Genomic DNA, 21583 nt, shown 5'->3' on the forward strand with positions numbered 1-21583 from the left:
TAGAGATAGGGACGTGATAATCCCATTATATAAGGCTTTTGTCAGACCACACGTGGAATACTGTGTTCAAGTATGGAGACCGCACCTAAAGAAAGACATCGAGTTTCTTAAAAGGGTGCAAAGACGGGTAACTTGCCTGGTGAGCTCGGCAAAAGGGCGTCCTTATGAAGAAAGACTTCGAATATGTGGGTTGCAGTGTTCGGAAACTAGACACCTTAGAGGAGATTTGATTGAGGTGTTTAAGGCTCTGAGAGGCATCAGTAAAATGAATGAGGACGAAATTTTCAAGATTATAAATAATGCTAGAACTAGGGGACATAAATTCAAGTTACGGGGGGGGATGTTTAGATTGGACTGGAGAAAGTTTTATTTTAGCCAGTGAGTTATAAATTACTGGAATAAGGTGCCTACTTGGGTGGTAGAGGCTGACAGTTTGGGGAAATTCAAAGGTCATCTGGATAGTACCTTCGGGTGAGGGAAACGCATAGGATAGGTTTAATTTCCTTTTTTTTTTATTAATTATTAGTTTTTTGTATCATTGTTTTATTCGTTTTTCTTTTTCTTTTTTTTTTTGGCTGGTGCAGCATAAGCCATAGGCTTCCTTGCACCATGCGGCCATTACTAATACTAAATCTTAACTGTGTGCGGCTCCAGAAGCTCTTCTAGAAATCGGCTAAACACGCTTTTGGATTAAAAAAAATTTGAAAACACAAAGTGTCCGAGTCTAGATTATTATTATCATCAGTTGAGAAATTGAACCGAATAACACGAATTTTTCATTTTTGTAGGTCAAAGGTTTCAAGCTGTGCCGTCTATTGTGAGAGAAGTTGATGAAAGATGTTTGAACTGTATATGTCAGGTATAAATTAAAATATAACATGTTAATTAATGTACGCAGTGAGTTATATTTTATGCCCATTACATTTTTATTTCTTAAATTAATTGATTTTTTCTTTCTCAATGATAAAAGCGAAATGTAAATAACTAATTTTACTTGTTACCAATTAATTACTACTTGATTAACTAATAATATATAAAAGTAATTTTTTGCACTTCACTGTACTGCCAACGTAATATTCCCACCATGTTTTGTAATATTTTCTAATCAAGAATGTGAAATTAAACGCAATATTTCAAGCTCTGTGATTTAATAAATCAGACAACGTAGTGTACAGGAACTCCGACTTAGTAATACCTGACTTACGGAAATTTGACTTTACGTAAGTGTTTGCCGGCCGGTGCGAACTTAAAAAAATATCGTGGAAACGTATTTTGCATCCCGTAGGAATAAATGGAGGTATCGTGAAAATATCGTAATGTGAACCCAATAACACATTGTTTTTTTTTTTTTTTTGTAATTCGTTCCAAGTCTTTGGAAGTTGAAAATATCCATATGTTATTCAGCTATTTATCTCTCTAAAAGGTCTTGTTTATAATGGAAATTGCACTACCCTTTCATCGTTATCATATGTTCCATTATAAGTATCAATTTTGAACGCCTTGGTGATATTTTTCTAAAGCACGTAGAATTCTGGAGGTCACGACCATAAACTAAAAACAATTTTAACTTTCTGGTTTATTGGACTTGTCTGTTAATGCATCTAATTATAAATAGGTAGGAAACTCGATCTTATTGCATTTGCGATAATCCCGATAACTGGAATTGTGTGGTGTAAGAAATCAATCTTAAGGTAAATCTTATTGTAACATGTGGCAAAACTAGTCAGGTTCGTGGTAAGGGTATACGTAGGTGGGGTGGCGTGAGAAGGGGGTCTTGACATAGCCACCTGTAGAAACAAAAACCCATGCGATGGAGGGCAGCGGATACCGCATAGAGATAAATAACGGGGAAGAATGACACGCTGGACAGAAGTAAAGGGGCCAGTTTGGGCATAAATTTCGAGTTTTGTTAATGGTTGCGACAGGAAGTTAGGAACGTCACTAATTAAAATAGAGAATTTCTAGGGGCATATTTGAAGATAGCTTAAACGAAAGGAGAAAATGAACGAGAGTCGACACTAAGGACCCCAGACGGCCCAAAAACAGAAATTTAAACCTTCCGTGGGAAAGGGGACGAATCTAGGATGTGGGATATCTACTATCTGGACTGTAAAATGAAGGATTGGCGAATGAGGGGAGAAAGACTTTTGAAACTTGTTTAGGATTGGTGGAAAAGAAGTGAAAAGTTAGTAAGTGAGCGAGAACAATATTATATAGGGTGCGAAAAAGAGGGGAGGGGAGGGGAGAGACGCGAAGGAAGGAGTCGAAGAGAGTTTCGAAAATGTAAGGGTGTGAGGGAAAGTGGATGAACGTGGAGGAGAGTTAGTTAAAGGGAGTTCAAAAAAAAGTAAGGAAGAAAGGAAATAAAGATGACTAAGTCCGCCGAGGAAAGTGGCAATATCTTAAAAAAGGACAAATCCAATGAGGCCTGACCCATTAACAGTATTAACCAAACAGTTAATTCCAACTATATCATCAAGAAGGACAGTCCTGATGAGGCTCGAACTATTAACGGTATTAACTAAGCAGTTAATTCCAACTTTAAATTGCGGAAAGTAGGATGAGAAAGCCAGACCTGGACGGCACAGATTAAAGAATGTCAGCAGCCCTAGAATGCAAAATGAAGTAGCCCTGGGAAGCAGAAAATAGTAGCCCTAGAATGCCGTAAGTAATTGGAAGTCCCTTATGAAGACAGCTCACCAGAGTACAGAAGTAAGTATTAAGCACACGATAGGTTATAGGAAGGACTGCAGAGTGATAATAGGAATTTCAATGAGAAAGATCAAATGATAAATCTATCCTGAGATATATATATATAGATGAATTGAGCATTATTTTAGAATAAAGTAATGGATAGAGAAATAAAAGGAGAGTAGTTAAGTTAAATAAGAAATGAACAGATGGTTTGTAGCAAGAATAGATGTGTTAAATTAAAGAGATAATTAGGTGTAAGTACTAGCGATTAAGATATTCTGAATATATTATTGTGACTAAATAGATAATGTTTATAATTACTGCAGATATAAGCAATGTATTAGAAGGTCGATTAAAGAATTAAGAGTAATTCTGAAACTGTTATAACATTTAGAAAAATATAATAATTGAAATGCATGGAACGTGGTTTTAAGTATCCTTGTTCCGACTAGAATGGGGTATTGGTATACATGTAATAACAAAAAAAAATATAACTGAGCATTTCGTTTAAGCATTATGTATGTTGTGTTTATCTTAACCATATAATGTGCAAAATAATCTTCTTTAACTTTTATATCATGTATATATGTAATAAGAATTGTATTTAGTCTGTAATCGAGTTGTAATTAGTCAATCTACTCACAAGCCTAGCCCGAGGGGCGAAATTTGCATAATGCAAAATTCCCTAGAAATCTAACAAGAAGAACTAAATAAAACACGTACGAACCTGATTCTTGTGTGTGTGTGTGGTACATGAGCCAGATTGCGGAATGTGGGGGTAAGGATGCGAAGATAGAGTAGAAATTTAATCAAACTATAGGCACTCTTACAGTTTACAAACAGAAAATTAAAATAAGGTGATAAGAAAAAAAAAAAACACCGTCAACAACCAAACCATACAGTGGGTTTTTACGATACGGTATTATGGTGAAATGTGTTCCACTTCACTGAACTCTTCAGTCATATAAAAAACAAAATTTCAGAATCTTCTCTTCATTCCTATTTAATTATTACAATGATTACGAGAAAGGGACCAACGGAAAGTGCAAGTGCCAGGATACGAAATGAAATTGATTTAGAAATGAAGATGAAAATGATTAAGAAGTATGAAGCAGGACAGAGTTTGTCATCGATTGCAAGGGAATTACTTCTCGCTGCTTCAACGGTGAATACTATTTCAAAGGCCAGTGCGTGTATAAAAGAACACGTTAAAGGATCAATGCATTTAAGATCAACAGTGATCACAAAACAGCGTTCAGGTGCTATATCGAAGATGCAACAGCTGTTAATAATATGGATGGAAAATCAGATTCAGAAGCGAGTGCCCCTAAGTTTAATGACCATTCAAGCAAAAGCAACAAGTATTTATGAAGATATTAAGGATAAGTACGGCGAACCCCAACCCAAGTTCGTGGCAAGCAACAGGTGGTTTAATAGGTCCAAGCATCGCGCTGGTTTCCACAACGTTAAAATATGCGGTGAAGCCGCCAGCGCCGATTCTGTAGCTGCACAGAAATTTTGTGACTTGTTGGAAATAATTATTGATGAAGGCGGCTATTCAACGCAGCAAATTTTTAACGTTGACGAAACTGCTCTGTATTGGAAAAAAATTCCGGATCGAACATACATTGCCAAAGAGGAAAAGACAATGCCAGGTTTCAAGGCGTTAAAAGACAGGGCCACGCTCTTGCTTGGGGTTCATGCAGCGGGAGATTACAGATTAAAACCACTGCTTGTGTACCATTCTGGAAATCCTCGTGCATTTAAGGGCATCAATAAAGCCACCCTACCCGTGCATTTCCGATCGAACCAGAGAGCATGCATAACAACATCTCTCTTTGAGGATTGTTTTAAATGCTGCTTCATTCTCGAGGTTGAAAAATATTGTAAAGAGAACAACGTTCCTTTCAAGATTTTGCTTCTATTAGATAATTCTTCTGGACATCCTACGCATCTAGATGATTTCAATTCAAACGTGAGAGTCATATTTCTACCGCCAAACATGACTTCACTCATCCAACCTATGGATCAGGGTCTTATTTCGAATTTAAAATCATGCTATTTACGCACAAAATTTGCTCAGGCATTGTCTGCAGTAGACGATGAGAAAAATTTTACGTTAAGAGACTGGAAATCTTACAATATTTACCACGCCATCTTAAACATTAAAAGTTGTTTAAATGGCGCATGGAAGAAAATATGCCCACGGCACGTAAAAGGCTTCGAAGGATTTGAAAAAGACGAATCATATGAAGCGGTTACAGATAAGATTGTAAAGGTTGCAGAGCTACTTCAGTTGGAGGTTGATGCCAAAGATGTGAAGGAGTTAATAGAGGAAGAAGAGAAGGAATTATCTAACGAAGAACTTATTGACTTGCAGGCAGCGATAGTGAAAGAAGAAAATGCTGACGAAGTTCACGATGAACCAAATGAGGAGCCGAGATGCTTCATCACCAGAGAGGTGGCAATGACATTTTGTAAAATTGCATCGGCAATGGCGAGGTTTGAGAAGATGGATCCTGACAGCGAACGATTCCTAAAAGTTAACAGAGGGGTGAATGATATGCTTGCTTGCTAGCTACAAAGAAATCTACGATGAAAAGAAAAAAGCAACCGTGCAATCATCCATTAATATGTTCTTTCGTAAGGTTGAGCGGCCAGCCCCTTCTAAATCTCCACAGCCAGCAAACTCCGCAGCGGCGTACTTATCAGCTGAAGACATCGATTCTGGCAACGATGTTCGAGAGGTAAAATGGCTGTTATGCCTGTCTCCTCTCTAATTTTATAATTATGAAATATTTTTAAATTGCATGCTTTTGTAATTTTTCCTGCGCATGAGATAAAAAAAATTGAATAAATACAATAAATAATTCTATTTACATATTCGTCAAACATTTCTTTTTTGATTCAATCAATTCAGCGAGCAAAGTTGCGAGTGCTGGATAAGCATGGGGAAAATTCTCCGACTTACGTAACGTTCCGCACAACCCAACCGTTGCGTAAGTCGGGGCGTATTTTATTTCTTTCTTTCTGGATTTTAATATAATTGGAATATAATAAAGCACATGGCAAATAGTAACTAAATAGCAAGAGAGGATGAAGAACGCTATTTCCATACTGCACAAAGACAGACATTTTTTTTTTTTCTATTAGCTAAACAAGAAAGAATAACAGCAAATAATATTCAGCTAGTATTCACGCATATTTGAATGTGATATTGCGTTCTAAGCATTCGCAAATAAACATCACGTGCATCGAAGTGAAACTATTTCCTTGCTATAATCAAAGAATTGATCATGAAATGAAGCAACTTCAAGCAAAGAAGTGTCCCACCTCGACAGAACTGGCGAGGGTGGCCAACACCCACTGAATCCACAGTATTCATTAGGTGTAGGCGGTGGGGTAGCAGAGCAACATGGCATCGTAGGCAGCTCAGTTGGTAGGATCGCCGACCTGCCCACTCCTGGTGTAAAAGACCTGAGTTCGAATCCCGTCGATGAAAGGAGGGATTTTTTGTGGGTTTTTTTACAACTTTTAGACGGTCTCAGGGTGCGTGTAGCATTGTTTTACCCCCTGGAAACTCAGGTTTTTCATTCAGCACACAAAAAATCGACCTCAGAACACGCAATTTAAAGGCACTATACACAGCGAAAGATGGCTTTAGTTGCCGATGCTCTTAAAAAACCAGACAACAGCAGAGCAACATCGGGCTGTTTATTTTATGCTCCAAGTTAACTGTGCCTATGAGTGGTCAGAGTACATCTTATTCTATCTTCTCTGCAATTCGATTGATTTCGGGAATGTGCCTAACAAATTATGCGAGTCAGGTTCAAACAGAACACTTTCTATGATTTTCCTGCTCTCACTATGAGCGGAGCGGCATCGGTTTCGTCACGCGCACCTTTTCATCAATCCACATCTAGGACATAAAATGTGGAAAGCAACAAATAACAGTAATTATTATTTAGCGCACATCTTAATGCACGCCGATTAAAATAGTTGTTGATCAATTGATAAAACTGTCGAACAATTTGAACAATTCGCAAAAGATTATTTTTATTATTTAAAGACATTTTAATATTGATCAAAACAATTAGCAGATCACTGCCCAAACTATTGGACAATTTACCGTATTAATATTCATTGGGGCCACAACGCCAGCCTCGTTTTCGGGCTGACGTATAGGTGAAGATTACTAAGTTACATAACTAGAACACGAATTTCTGGTTGTTACAAATAAAGGCGGAGAACATGCATATTCAGGCGTGCGATAGTTTCGTTAAATAGTCGACCATGTTGCAGACGCATCTCATTCGCGAATTAAAGTTGAAAACGATAATATACTGTGGTTGTCAATTATCAAAATGAAACATCTGAAAATGTCATCTATCTCTTGGAGAATCACCAGGTTGTTGTTGTTTTAGGGTTTTAGGAGCATCAGAAAATAAGACCATATTGCTCCGTATATACTGTCTGTAAATTGTGTTCTGTGGTCGATTTTCTGTTTTCTGGACGAAAAACTCGAGTTTCGGGGAGAAAAATCGTGCTACCCCGCCTGAGACCGACTAACGCAGCCATATTGTGAAAAAGGCCCATAAAAATTCTTCATGTCATCGAGGAGACTCGAACTAAGGTCTTTGCCACCCGGAGTGAGAGGGTGGCGATTCTACCATCTGTGCTACCCACGGGAGCCCCTCATCTGGTGACTGGAGGTGGACAGTCACAACACCAAATTGTGGCATAGCTTGATGTATCAGGAAATGTCACCAGCAGGCTGTGATATTGAGTCCAAGTAACCCAGGCCTTCATAGGTGCCCAGGTCAGGATCGTATATTATCAGCAACGACAAGGCAGGATCGCTATCTTCCGTACACACCTCCAGTTCATCAAGAACGGGCTGACTACACGCAGGTATTGAGATGACATCTGCGACCCATGGTCCTTTACTGTGCTGGTGTTTTAGGCGAAGAGTTCCTTCCGATGGCGAAAGTGTTCAATCCCATAGGACAGAGCTGCCCAACAATATGTTGGAAGATGAGAGTATCGTCCATATGAGTGGTCTGGTTAACCTGTTCTTCGAATTGTCTTCTATATGTATCGATTTTTGTGTTGCTTTAATATTTTATTATTATTATTATTATTATTATTATTATCTGTTTATTTCTCTTTCGAGATATAGCGTTTTAGACTGTCTTCCCACCCTGCAATTGGGTAAAAACAGCGAAAGGAGTACATTATGTATATTAGACAACGGTGTTGCCAAACTTTAGCAGGGACTACCTAATACAATAAATAAATAAATAAAAATATGGATTGGCCTACTTCCTCTCCCAACTTGAACACCATTCAATCGCGTTTTGGACGCACTATGACATATTGCAGCTTGTATACACTAGCAAAAGAGAAGTTGTTATCCGTGCACATTCCATCCACAACGGTGACAGAAACTGTTTCTATAAGTTACAGTACTTTGCTTCTGATATGTCATGTTACAAGAAAGCTGTAATTATTGTTCCCTCTGTAGTTGCTTTAAATGTTTTCGGGATAAACTGATCGGAATTTAGCTTCAACCGCATCACGAGGCAGCCATATCATCATATTTACACAAACATCACTTGCATATGCTGTTGTTGTTTAAGGTCTTAGGCGCAAAAAAAAACCCATATCACTCTCGCCTGAGACAGACAGACTTAACTTAGCTACGTTGTGAAAAAGACCCATACGTTCCTCTTGTCTTTGACAGGATTTAAACCTAGGTCTTTTTACCAGGTGTGGGAAGTACGGTGATTATACCAACTATGCTACCTACGAGGGCGCATATGCAAAACAATTAATGTGATCCATTAATTGTTTTGACCAATATATTTACTAGTGCAAAGTGTGTTAGTTGTGTGACGGCACCAGGGGTTTCCCCCATCTCCGCGCTGCGTACTCTGTTTGTGTAGCACAGAACTCTGTAAAGACCAGATTTAGAAAGTGTGTGGGGAGTGAACGGATGTGTAGCATTGTGTACCGTTGTTCTTCTGACTATTTAGCCGGGCCTCTGTTGGGAGCCACCGTTACCGCACTTGGCCCCGGTGAGGCTGGTTAAGTATCAAGTAGATTTTTTGTACTCTGGCAAGCCCCGCCACCTGGTTTCCAAATATTTCAGTGGTAAGGGCCTATGTGAACCAAAAAAAAAAAAAAAAAAAGAGAGAGGGAATTAACACTAGAATATAAAAAGCCGAGAGAGGTTTATGTATAATCACGGTTTAAATTTGTACGTTATTAATTGACAATACATTAATTGAGAGCACTGCAAGTATTGCTCTCTGAAGGCTGGAGGGAAAAACAGAGGTATGAGGACGATAGAGAAGGCGACCCCAGAAAGTCAGTGAGGCAGGCCCATGCCTCAACAGGTGGAAGAAGGGGGCGGAATGGGGAGGAGAGTAAACGAAAACCAAGCTAGAGTGCTTGGTTTGACTGCCAATGTGGCTTGTGGCAAAGAAACTGCTGGTGTCTCCACAGGGTTTGGAGTCTTGCGTTGGATCAGGTCCCGATTGATCTTGCCTGCAGATTCAGTTGCAGATATCAGCCCGATTGAACTTGGATGAAGGAAGTGAATTTCAGTTCAATTAAGCTTGGTTGATGCTACTGGAGAGGGGTGCCCGGAATCTGTCTCAAGTTATTTGTTTTGGTGGAAAATATAGTTATCTCCTTATAAATTTATAGTTATCTCCTAATCACTAAGATTATAACTTTATAGAACACTTAATAAAACTTTACAGATTTACGTTCTCTAAACATAGCTATTTAGTTTAATTTCAACTGTATAATATTTATTGCTCTACTCCCGTATACTCTTTTCTCTCTCTTTAAAATATATATAAATTTTAATAAAGTTTCAATGATACACGGTTGACGTGTTGCATTGCAGTTATTATGAGGCAGAACTTTCTCAACCCTACAGGACGATTTGAAGAATCAAATATAAAATTTCATGAAAATCCGCCCAATGGGACTCCCTAGGTTACATGACGTTGGACAGACGGACATGGGGAAGACAACAGGCACATATTCATATATATACATACATACATGCAAACAAGCCTAACAATTCAAGATTTATAACAAAAAAAAAAAAAAAGGAGAAAATGGCAACGAAGTTTATACTCTAACCAAGAACATTTCGTGTCTGCTCATTCATTCATTCCTCAAATCAGGAGCATAGCAACAAACATAATATTCAATGCTTGCGCTATAACATACATATATGCACACATCAGAAAATGGACTATGATATCTATGGGGGGAAAATAATAATTTCCGATTTTTATCAGTCCAATTTTAATGAAATTTGAGGAAGCCGACATATCGTTCTAACAGGGACAAATATAAAATTTCATGAAAATCCATCTACTGAGAGAGTCGAGTTATTACATTTGAATGGATAGACAAAGAAATAATAACTACCAGATTTATTGTGGTCCGATTTTAATGAAATTTGGGATGGCTCAAATACATCTTCACCTTTCAAAAAGATGCCAAAAATAAAATTTTGCGAAAATCTATCCACTGGATTCCAGTTATTACATGTTACACGTTATATCACATGTTATTATTATTGTTATTATTACATGTTACACGTTATTACATTTGAATGGATAGACAAAGAAATAATAACCTGCCAGATTTATTGTGGTCCGATTTTAATGAAATTTGGGATGGCTCAAATACATCTTCACCTTTCAAAAAGATGCCAAAAATAAAATTTTGTGAAAATCTATCCACTGGATTCCAGTTATTACATGTTACACGTTATATCACATGCGTACGGACGGATATGGTAAAGCCAGTAGACGCTTACGCATATATGCTAAGCGCCTAAAAAATTACTCTAATTACTTGAATGGGCTCACATGTAATGCACAGTTTTCGCAGATTTGGTTCCAAATTTGGTATAGCTACTTGTAATCCTGATACAATGAATTAAATCAGAATTAAAGTGTTCAAATTAAGTTTTTAACAAACATGTATAATTTAAAAATAGTTCTTGACTGAATGTCTAACAAGGGCTATACTAGACGAGCGCTTGAAGCGCGGCGTCGGTGTAGTATAGCCGACTAGTAAAGCGCTCGTCTAGTATGAAAGAGTTGGTTTATGCAAGGGTACTGCACTTCTATCATTTCTGCTACCCAGCTAGTATGAACAAATAAACGATACATTCACACAACCTGGGTAGCAGAAATGATGGAAGTGCAATACCCATGCACAAAAAACCAACTCGTTCAACATGTATAATTGATAGACATTAAATCATTGAGCCTACTGAAACAACTCATTATGTTTTTATGTTTTGTTTTTCAGGGTAGTTCTCCTAATTGTAATTTATACAGGGAATGTATGAATTACGGGCAAGGAACTTATAATTATTTTTGTGGACCTTACCAGATATCTCCCCAGTACTGGAAACAGGCAGGAAGCCCAGGAGCTGATCCCGACGACCCTAATGGTCAGTACATGTTCTTCATTTAGACACTGGTATGGCAATGCCAGACAATAACTTAAAATCAATAAATAAATATGATGAATGTGCATGACTGGTATCATTAAACCTGCCACATATAAAATAGGATTTAATGATCCTTTTGCTACTGAAAGATGTAATTCTGACCATTAGCAAGATTTGCGAATCTTTCTAAATATAGAAGGCGTGTAATTTTTTTTCGAAATGGAAGAAACATTTACAATCTGAGACGTTAAAATTTTTTCCTTGTGTTTTTTTTTTTTTTTTTTTTTTTTTTTAATCGTTATCAATCATGTTTTTTCAGACTGATGATTCGCTGGGTATCACCATCAAGGCCGATCCCGTGACAAATGGCGCCTCGTACGAAATGAATCTTGAAGCCACCTTTTTCGTGACGCTAATTTGCATGAATGATAAGTCACAGAAACTGATTCACTGACTATGTATTTATTTATCTAACGGAAATCGTGTGTGTACGAGATATTATAATAAAGTTCCCAGAACAGTGCTGTTGCGGTAATGTTCGATAAGTCTGAAATGAACGGGAGTGTTGTAATTCAAACTTCCTACTGAGATTGTCAGTACATATATATTTTCCAGGAGGCTGGCAGGTTGCAAGTAACAACCAGTTTCGGTAGTAGCGATAACGTTCCGTGTCACGATTTTGCAATGAATATCAACTAATATAAAATTTGGCATTAAACTGGGAAAATCCGCAACAGAAATGTATGAAATGTTAAAAACTGTTTATGGGGACGAAAGGTTAAGTCATACCAGTGTGTCCGTTAGGATATTCGCGATAACCCGGTGTCAGTAAAATTCTCGAAACACACACACACACACACAGCACAGGAGCTTCCAAGCACCTGTACTGTGTATGTCGTAAATAGCTCCTACTAATCATAACTCAACACATACAAATAATAAAAATATTAATTTCCAGTGTAGTAGAAAGAAATCTTTCTACACTAACAACATGACTTAGTGCTGTAGTTGACTAATAAAAGGTTATGACTTTTTGAACATTTTATTCTATATCATAAATACTAATTATGCTTTTGATTTTTTGTTTTTTTTTTTCTGTTACAGATTTTGAAGAATGCTTAACAGATAACAAATGTTCCGAAGAGACTATTAAACTTTACATGGCTAAGTTTGGTTGGGATTGTAATAATGATGGTATTATTGACTGCTATGACTACGCAAGGATCCATAAAGCAGGACACCTGGAATGCAACCAAACCTATTTCATGAGTGGCGTCTACTGGAAAAAATTTGTGGACTGCTACACAAATTAATATGTTATATATTTTTCCTTTATTTTCATTTCCAGGTGATATAACAAACCTATTTTGTGAAACTGTATGTTGTATATGCGCTTTTCATTTCATTTCATTTTCAGAAAACTAATTAGAATAATCCAATGATTTTATTAAATGAACTGCGTTCTGCATGTGAAAATGCATTGATTATTATTATTCTATTATGGGAACCAACTTTTACCTTTCCAGAGTTGCCATATTTTTAAAATCACTGACCTGGAAATGAAATTTTTTCACATAAAACACATTTTATAGATTACTTTTTAACAACAATTTTAATTTTTTAAAATGTTATTTATGATTAAAAAATTTACTTCAAAGACTCCTTTGTAATAACTGTTTACTTGTACAGGTTTCTGATTTCCAGTTTCGGACTTTATCAAAGCGATAGTTTTAACCATTGTGGTTCATGACAAGTACTGGGGAATTTTTTTATTGATCATAAAATTTCTGTTTGCAGTTGTGCAAACTTCAAATTATTCGTACCAACATCACCACTACTCTGTAGAGATAATACTGAAAAGAGTTTCTGGATGAAATTTTGACAACAGATTGGTTTCTAACCGCTACAGTGAAGTGTATGGCAAATGACTGGAGTAGCCTCCAATGTCACCTGATAAAAATCACATACTTTTATAAACTCGTGATTTTTATCTCAAAAACAGAGAATTTCAGAAGAATCCACAAACCATTCCTGCGCTGAAGAAAGTGATTGAATGTGAAATTCTCTGTCGGAGGAAACGTTGGACGTGCTCTTTTTAATTAATTTATAAATTAATTAATAAATTTGATTAATTATACCCTATAATTAATCAAATTTAATTATAGGGTACAACACATAAACTAACTGAGGCTATCTTAGAGAACCTTTAGATAAAAGAACCTTTCTCAGTTCTTTTGGTCTCGTGGCTCACCTAGAATAGTTTTATTATAAATACTTTTATTCTAAATCCTTATTTTAAATCCTTATCTTACATCTGTTCTATTGGCTCATACTGACGATTTTTTTTTGTCTTGTTTATACTCCGGCACGACCACCTGGTCAGTAGACTTTAGAATAAATCATAAATACAAACGTTATCATATTTAGCAGTCACACGCTTGAACCACAGTCCACTCAAAGAGTGCGTGCTACTGCACTCTCGATCCTGACCACTCGACTACCTCACTTATTCAATTCTTTTGGCCTAATGGCTCACAGTGATTTGGCTGTGCATTAGCAACATCTACCTAAATCTCGCAGAGTCACCTTTTGTTAATATAGCCCGTACACGTCTTGGCATGGAATCCACAAGTTGTTGCAGGGTGTCATGTAGTGCTGCTCATGCTTTGCGCAGTGTGTCCAGTAATGCTCACACATTGTCAGCTGGACGGTCGTATAATCGAATGTCCTTTTCAGTAGGTCCCAGATATACTCGATTGGATTGAGATCGGTTGAACCGGACAGCCGTGTGAGGGCAGAAAACTCATTGTCAGGTTTCTGAAACCAGTTAGTAACCTGCTGGGCCATGTGGCATGGCGCGCTGTCTTGCTGATGGACGCAGGAGATGTCTGGATACACTGTCATCATGAAGGGTTGTGACTAGTCAGCGAAGATAGAAAGGTAGGCGTTCTCATCGAGCAGTTCATCAACGGTGATCCGAGGACCAAGGGCATGCCACGAAAACAGTGCCCAAAATTATAACACTGCCAGCATGCAGAACACCAATAGTGCATCCAGGTATCATGGCCTCCTGTTGCTTTCTCCAAATGTGGATACATCTACGAGCATGATAAAATCGAAACGGGATTTATCAGACCAGGCGATATTTTTCCACATGTTGGAGCTGACGTGCCCATGCAAAGTGCAATTTCTTGTTTCTCTCAGCAAGCATGGGTACCTGTAACGGCTGTCAATTACCATAGCCTATACGAGCTAATGTCTAGCGCATTTGTCAGAGTGTACCTCCGTCCTCTCCCTTGTTTCATCCAGGATTGAATATGACCTTTCTAATCACAGGACATAGCTCATACAAAGCGAAATTGTAGCCTTTGGCGTCGTTGATAGCACAGTATGCATTTGCGGGCAGGCAGAGACATGGGACCATCTGATGCACCGATGTGAATACTATGAGTACCTGGATGCCTCCTAATAACGAGGACAATAGACTAGTTACTGAATCAAGAGTCGCACTTACTGGAAACGGAGGACGACTAAAGACGCGTGAATAGCAATCAACGTTCTTCTATTGGAGAATAGGTCATGGGCGAAGCGTGTTGATTGCTATTCATGGTACCAAATAACTCGAACTAGAAGAAGAGACAACACACAAAGGAAATTCGCAAATGGAACACTCCACTCCATGGTTGGTCACAAGTATAACCCGGCGAGCCACGCAAAATTGGACAAAAAACCACCAACATCAAGACAACCAAAACGGACGGGGCTTTCCCCATGAATGACTCACAGCGGACCATCGACAACTGATATGGACTAACACTGACTATGAAAACTTCCAGCTATACTGGCGCCATTGGCGATCTGTACCTCACTCTCTTGTGAGGTGCCCCTATCTTTCCCATTCCTGGGCGGGGGGAGGAGGGTGTGATGTCCGCTCCCCTCCGGGCCACCCACACTTCGCCTGGTGAGGCATGGGCCTACCTCGCTGATAATCTGGGGCCGTCTTCCCTATTGTCCACTATACTTTTGTCTCTCGCACCCCAGTCTTCAGTCTCCCTTCTCTCTCTAGCTATCCCACAACTATAATCTGGGGCCGTCTTCCCTATTGTCCACCATACTTTTGTCTCTCGCACCCCAGTCTTCAGTCTCCCTTCTCTCTCTAGCTATCCCACAACTAGCGTTTGACCCTTGTCAAAACTACACAAGCCCCACACTCAATTTTTAACTCTACCCCGCATAACTTATATCTCTTTCGGCCTGACCCAATTTCTACCGTTTCTACCCCCTCCCCCCCCTTTATAGGTCCTAGCCACTGATATCTCAGGAAATTAGGTGGCAAGATCAGCCAAGTAAATATCTAAAATACTGGTGTACCTGGTCTGCCTCCACGGGGCATAGTGTGGGCAACAGTGGGTCCCATTAGGGGCCCAACGGCTAAAAGGCCAGATAACCAACGGCACAAAACAGTACACACCACAATATCTATACACTTTTAAACCTTACACTTTTGACATTTTGGTGTGATACAGAACACTGTGCGTTATGTATCACACGGCACCAGGGGGCCTCCCCCATCTCCGCGTATTGTAAATTGTGGTGTGATACCGCTTGACAGAATACACAAATATCCATGTGTATATTGGTCTTGCTTTTCCTACGTCTGTCTGGGCGGGTAGCACCGTTCTCCCCCACCAGCTAGAAAAGGTCCGGGTTCGAGTCCCGTCGATAACGCGAAGAACTTTTAAGGGTATTTTTTTCGCTTAGTGGCTGAGTTAGTCGGCCTGAGGCCTAGATAACAAAGTGTTTCTCGAGGGAAAACTGGGGTTTTTTTGTCCAGCAAAACAGGCAAATCGACTAGAGTACAGACACAGTACACATGGGTAGTTGAAAATTACTTTCCAGGTGATTCTAATATAATAGTTTAGCTTGCAGGTTTTTTTTTTTTTTTTTTTGTGCTGCTCCGACGTTGAATTTGGGTAGTTAGCTGGAATACTGTGCTGCTTTTCAAGGCAGAACCCACACGTGGGACAGTCACGTGTGACCTTTGGCTGGTTGTTCGACCGCTGTGGAGCTCGTCACGATAGACTCCTAACAGCACAGAACGCCCGGCACTAAAAAAAAAAAAAAAAAATATATATATATATATATATTATATTTAGGCCACCCGAATAATTAAATTGATCTGCCGTGCTGTCTTATGTCTGTTAATTTCGTGGTTCTATAGTCGATTTGTCTGTTTGCTGGACGAAAAACCACAGTTTCTTGGGAAAAAACCTTGCTATTTACGCCAGAGCCCGGCAAACTCAGCCACGGAGTGATAAAAGCGCCTTAAAGTTCCTCGCGTCATCGACGCAATTCGAACCCGGGCCTTTTCCTCGCGGTGTGTGGAAGGACGGTGACGATACCACTGTGCTACTCCCGCAGACAATGCCCAGCACTATTGTCGTTGGCTATTGTCAAGATACTGGTATCGGCACGCCTTGCCCCATAATCATTTCGCGTTTTAAGTCGGAAAGATCTCGACGCTGACCCATTCTTCCTCGCAGATTCTCAAAAACTGTTCACCACGTGTGCGAAAACTACAATCTTATATCAGCCGTTCACGACTTTGAACCTTCACCAGCATCACAGACCCGTTCATTCATACACAAGGGGTGTTCCTAATGCGAAGCCAACTCAGTGTATATTTTATGGTGGACCCCCCTCTCCACTGTAGCAGGAGAGCTAGAAGGGGGAAGCTGTCTTGTGTGAGGCCATTTGCAATAAATTAAACGAGTCATTATTCCACCGGAATCTAGCAGCAAACCAATGAGAACTTAGCTTTACAATATCTATGATCAGTGGTTTCCAATATTTTGTCATTCAAGTCACACTTTAAGTTAAAAGACGAATATTAACGGCACACTGAAATTTCGAATCGAACTCAATGGAATTTTTCGTAATCACTCAGCACACTTGGAAAGGGTCGCGGCACACCCGTTGGGAACCACTGCTCTATGTGCTAGCTCCCATCCCTCTCTCTCTCTCTCTCTCTCTCTCTCTCTTGATAATAACTGTTGCTGCTGACTCACGAGCGCAAATCGAAGAAAAAGCCAACCACGCGATACGAATTTTGCAAAACTGGGCTACAATCCATTGCCTGCGGATTTCTCCAAGTAAAACCTGCTCGGTACTCCTGAAGGGCAGACTCCTTGCCAGACCACCGCAAGTGAAAATCCAAGGCACCACAATAAAACTTACTACAGAAGTCAAATATCTCGGAATCATCATTGACAAAAATCTATCTTTTCAGCCCCATCTAAAGTACATTAAACAAAAGATACGGAAATATTCTGCATTGGTCGCAAGAGTGACCAGGAGGGACTGGGGGCTAAGCAAGCGGACCCTGTCCCTCTACTACAAATCTACCTTCATCCCGGTCATCACATATGCTTCACCAGTTTGGTACAAAAAGGTAACCACAGTGGTAAATAGAAGAACCTTGGACAGTATCCAGCGGTCAATAATTCTGACAATCACACGAGTTGTCTCCACAGTCAGCACGCACGCACTCCAGGTTCTGGCCGGAGTCCTCCCGCTGGACTTGGAAATCATTAGATGCGCCTTGACATATAATATGGCAAAAGAAATACCGTGCACTATCCTGAACTTCACGTTGGATCTCGCCAACAGGAAGCTTGAAAAAACCAGACTGCTCGACCACCTCCGACAGGAATGGCAGGATCGGTGGACAGAATCCACTAAAGGGGAAATCACCAAGAAGTTCCTCCCTAGCGTAAACAGAGTCTTTCCAAAACTCCCGAGTTGGTCCCAACCAGGGCTCCACGCCACCTTTCTGCTCACAGGGCACGGGCCTTTAATGCAAAACTATCTAGCTTCCGAATCACTGAGGATCCCCGTTGCCTCTGTGGCCACGAGGAAACATGGCAACATCTCATGTATGACTGCGACCAGTATGAGGACCTGCGATGCAGGCTCACCACTGCCATCACCTACTTCCCGCAGAACATGGAGCAGCATCTTCTCGACTCGGAACAAGCATACAAAGCTCTTACCATTTTTGCACAGAAATTCTTTGCTAGAAGGCGAGCACTTATAGCAAACCACCATGCACAGCACCCAGAAGCTGATGATGAATCCTAAAACCAGGACTAGAGAAAACCGGAATACACAAGAAAACTGTACCAAATAACCCACAACCACGAACATGACCATCATTTAGCCTTGTTCACGAGGGAACTGACAACCAGGAAGACCTACGTCTGAACCAGAGACAACCTGACACCAGAGACAACCTGACACAGACAACCTGAAACTGGAATCTGACTCCTACATTGAAAAAGAACACCAAAGAAGATCCGGTTCAGATCGCTTGGACCCCCACGTGCTCACAACTGTCAATGCCTGATGGCGATCTGTACCGGGCTCCCTTGCCTGGTACCTTTACTCCCTTTCCTCTGGTGGGGAGGAGGAGACAGTCTTGTCTCCTCTCCACCCCTGCCAATCCTGATTCTTCTCCTTGTGGATCTTGGGCCTGCCTCACTGAAAATCCTGGGGTCGCCTTCTCTATCGTCCCCATACTTCTGTCTTTTTCCCCCAGCCTTCAGTCTGCCCTCCCCCTACTCTGCCTAATACGCCAGCGTATAACCCCACACAAACTGCAAAAACTTAACTTCGTCCAAATTAAACCGCATACACCTCAATTGGCTTTTCTAATTCCAGCGCTCACCCCTACCGAGTCTTTTTTTTTTTTTTTTTTTTTCGGCCCTAGTCATTGAAATCTCAGGAAACTAGGTGGCAGGGCCTGCCGGAGTAAAACTTCATCCTGTGTACCTGGTCTGCCTCCACGAGGCCAAGTGTGGACAATGTTGGGCCTCAGTAGGAGTCCAGCGGCTAAACGGCCAGATGAACAACGATACACAACACTACACATATACACTTAAATAGAAAGGGTGCAAGAATATTTGCTGATGCTATCGAGGCAGTGTTAGGTGGGTCGGAAAACTGATAGCTTGGGGGGATACAAGGACTAATAGTTTAACAGTAGCCGTAGGCAGAGGTGAAGGTGATTCTTGCACAACTTCTATTAGAATAAGTAGCGACCTGGAGCGAGGGGTGTTGGGGGTTTCAGGGACGGATGTCAGTCATCGTGAAACAGGTGGGTATATGGGATGTGTTAGAGTGGCTGGGAATAGGAATAGGTGCATGTATACTTGCATGTATACCAATGCTAGAAGTATAGTAAATAAATTTGATGAATTTGAAGTGTTGGTCAAGACATCAAAGGCGGATATTGTTGGGATATCAGAGACGTGGTGTCACCCAGATATAAGGAATACCGAACTGGAATTTGGGGAGTACAATGTGTACAGAAAGGATAGGCAGGATAGGAAGGGAGGAGGTGTTATGCTGTTAATAAAGAAAAATATAAAATCAAAAGAAGTGCATCCAGTTGATATAGATGAACAGTGCACTGTTGAGTCAGTTTGGTGTGACATAAGCACTGCGAAAGCAAAAATTAGAGTAGGGGTGTGTTATAGGCCTAATAACTCGAATGAGTACAATGAACAATTGTACAGAGAAATAGAGTGGGCTAGTAAATCGGAATGTCTTATAATGGGGGATTTTAACTTCCCAGATATTGACTGGAACTTGTGGGTTGGGCACTCACACACTAGTCAGACTTTTGTGGATTTATTGGATGATTGTTTTCTGCAGCAGCATGTTCGAGAGGCAACCAGAGGGAGTAATACTCTTGATCTGGTTATCAGCAGTGATCATTCATGTATTAGGAATTTGCAGATAAAAGAACCACTAGGTGGCAGTGATCACAGTGTACTGACGTGGGATTTACTTAAAGATTTAATTACCATCAAGGGTAAAGGAAAGGGTTTTTGCTTCCGTAAAGGCGAGTACAGTGGTCTCCGACAGTTTTTAAATTCTGTACAGTGGGATCAACTGACGATGTTACCAACAGTAAATTCTAAGTGGGAAGCATTCAAGGAATTAATCGTGGAGGCTACTAAAATTTTCATACCTATTAAGAAATATTGTTCAAGGTTTAGGCCTAAATGGTTGTCAAATGAACTAATGAGACTCGTAACAGAGAAGAAAAATGCATGGGATGCATATAAATTATCAAGCGACTCAGAAGCCTATGGCAGATATAAGTTAATCTGTAATCAGGTCACAAAGGATGTTCGGCAGGCGAAGGCAGATTACGAGAAATCCTTGGCAAAAGATGCTAAGAAAAACAGCAAGGATTTCTTTACTTATATAAACTCTAAAAGGAAGGGGATGAATCTGATTGGTCCACTTGACATCGATGGTTCGACTGTTGATGATCCTGCTCAGATAGCAAACAAACTGAATGAGTATTTTGCATCTACATTCACACGTGAGGAATTATTAAGGTTTGAAAATGGCAGAAGGTTATCAAATTGTAGCAGGGTGCTTAATGATCTTGTAATAACTGAGAGCAAAGTGGAAGAGAAATTGTTGAAGTTAAACGTAAGAAAAGCACCTGGGGTGGATGGGATCTATCCAGTTATATTAAAGGAGGCGGCAAGGCAACTAAGCAAACCCTTAGCCATAATTATGAGAGCATCCTTGGACTCAGGGGAGGTTCCCACGGACTGGAGATGTGCAAATGTATCCCCAATTCACAAAGGGGGATCGAAGGGTGACACGAGTAATTACAGACCAGTTAGTTTAACTTCTGTTCCGGGTAAAATAATGGAGTCGCTGGTTAAAGATGCATTGCAGGATCATCTAGACAAGACTGCAGCAATAATTCAGACACAGCATGGGTTTGTTAAGGGAAAGTCTTGTCTGACAAATTTGATAGGATATTATGATGTGGTTACAAAGGAACTGGATGCAAAAAACAATTTTGATATCATATATTTGGATTTCAGGAAAGCTTTTGACACTGTTGCGCATGGAAGACTATTGTACAAATTGGAGCAGAATGGTATTAAGGGTAAGTTGCTACAATGGATAAAAGGATGGTTAAGTGAGAGAAGACAGAGGGTGGTAATCAATGGGTGCTGCTCTTCTTGGACTAATGTTATTAGTGGAGTCCCACAGGGTTCGGTGTTAGGTCCACTGTTGTTTTGTATATTTATCAATGATATTGATGAAGGTATATCAGGCTTAATGTCGAAGTTTGCAGATGATACAAAGGTTGGCAGGGTTGTTAATGACAGTAATGGCAGTCTGCTACTGCAACAGGATCTAGATAATTTGGGCAGATGGGCTAAGAAGTGGCAACTGAAGTTTAACCTTGACAAATGCAAAGTACTGCATATGGGTAGATATAACCCCAGAGAAACGTACCAACTGTGTGGTACTACACTTAAGGTGACACACACAGACACACAGTATCGAAAGCATATGTAA

The 21583-nt window shown here is 40.0% G+C and overlaps 1 protein-coding gene across 1 annotated transcript in view; it reads left to right on the plus strand.

Annotated features, from left to right (window-relative positions):
- Positions 1-12526, plus strand: part of LOC150079377 (lysozyme-like) — a 39849-nt gene extending 27323 nt beyond the window's left edge. Inside the window, exons 2-4 of the mRNA XM_090383489.1 lie at positions 789-859; positions 11041-11185; positions 12290-12526. Coding sequence (XP_090239615.1) covers positions 789-859; positions 11041-11185; positions 12290-12498 — 425 coding nt within the window. The 3' untranslated portion in view covers positions 12499-12526. The remainder of the gene's footprint in view (positions 1-788; positions 860-11040; positions 11186-12289) is intronic.
- The last annotated feature ends 9057 nt before the right edge of the window (positions 12527-21583 follow it).

Source organism: Mastigoproctus giganteus, chromosome 10, assembly GCF_048544385.1.
Source record: "Mastigoproctus giganteus isolate SK-2022 chromosome 10, ASM4854438v1, whole genome shotgun sequence".
NCBI lineage: Eukaryota > Metazoa > Arthropoda > Arachnida > Uropygi > Thelyphonidae > Mastigoproctus > Mastigoproctus giganteus.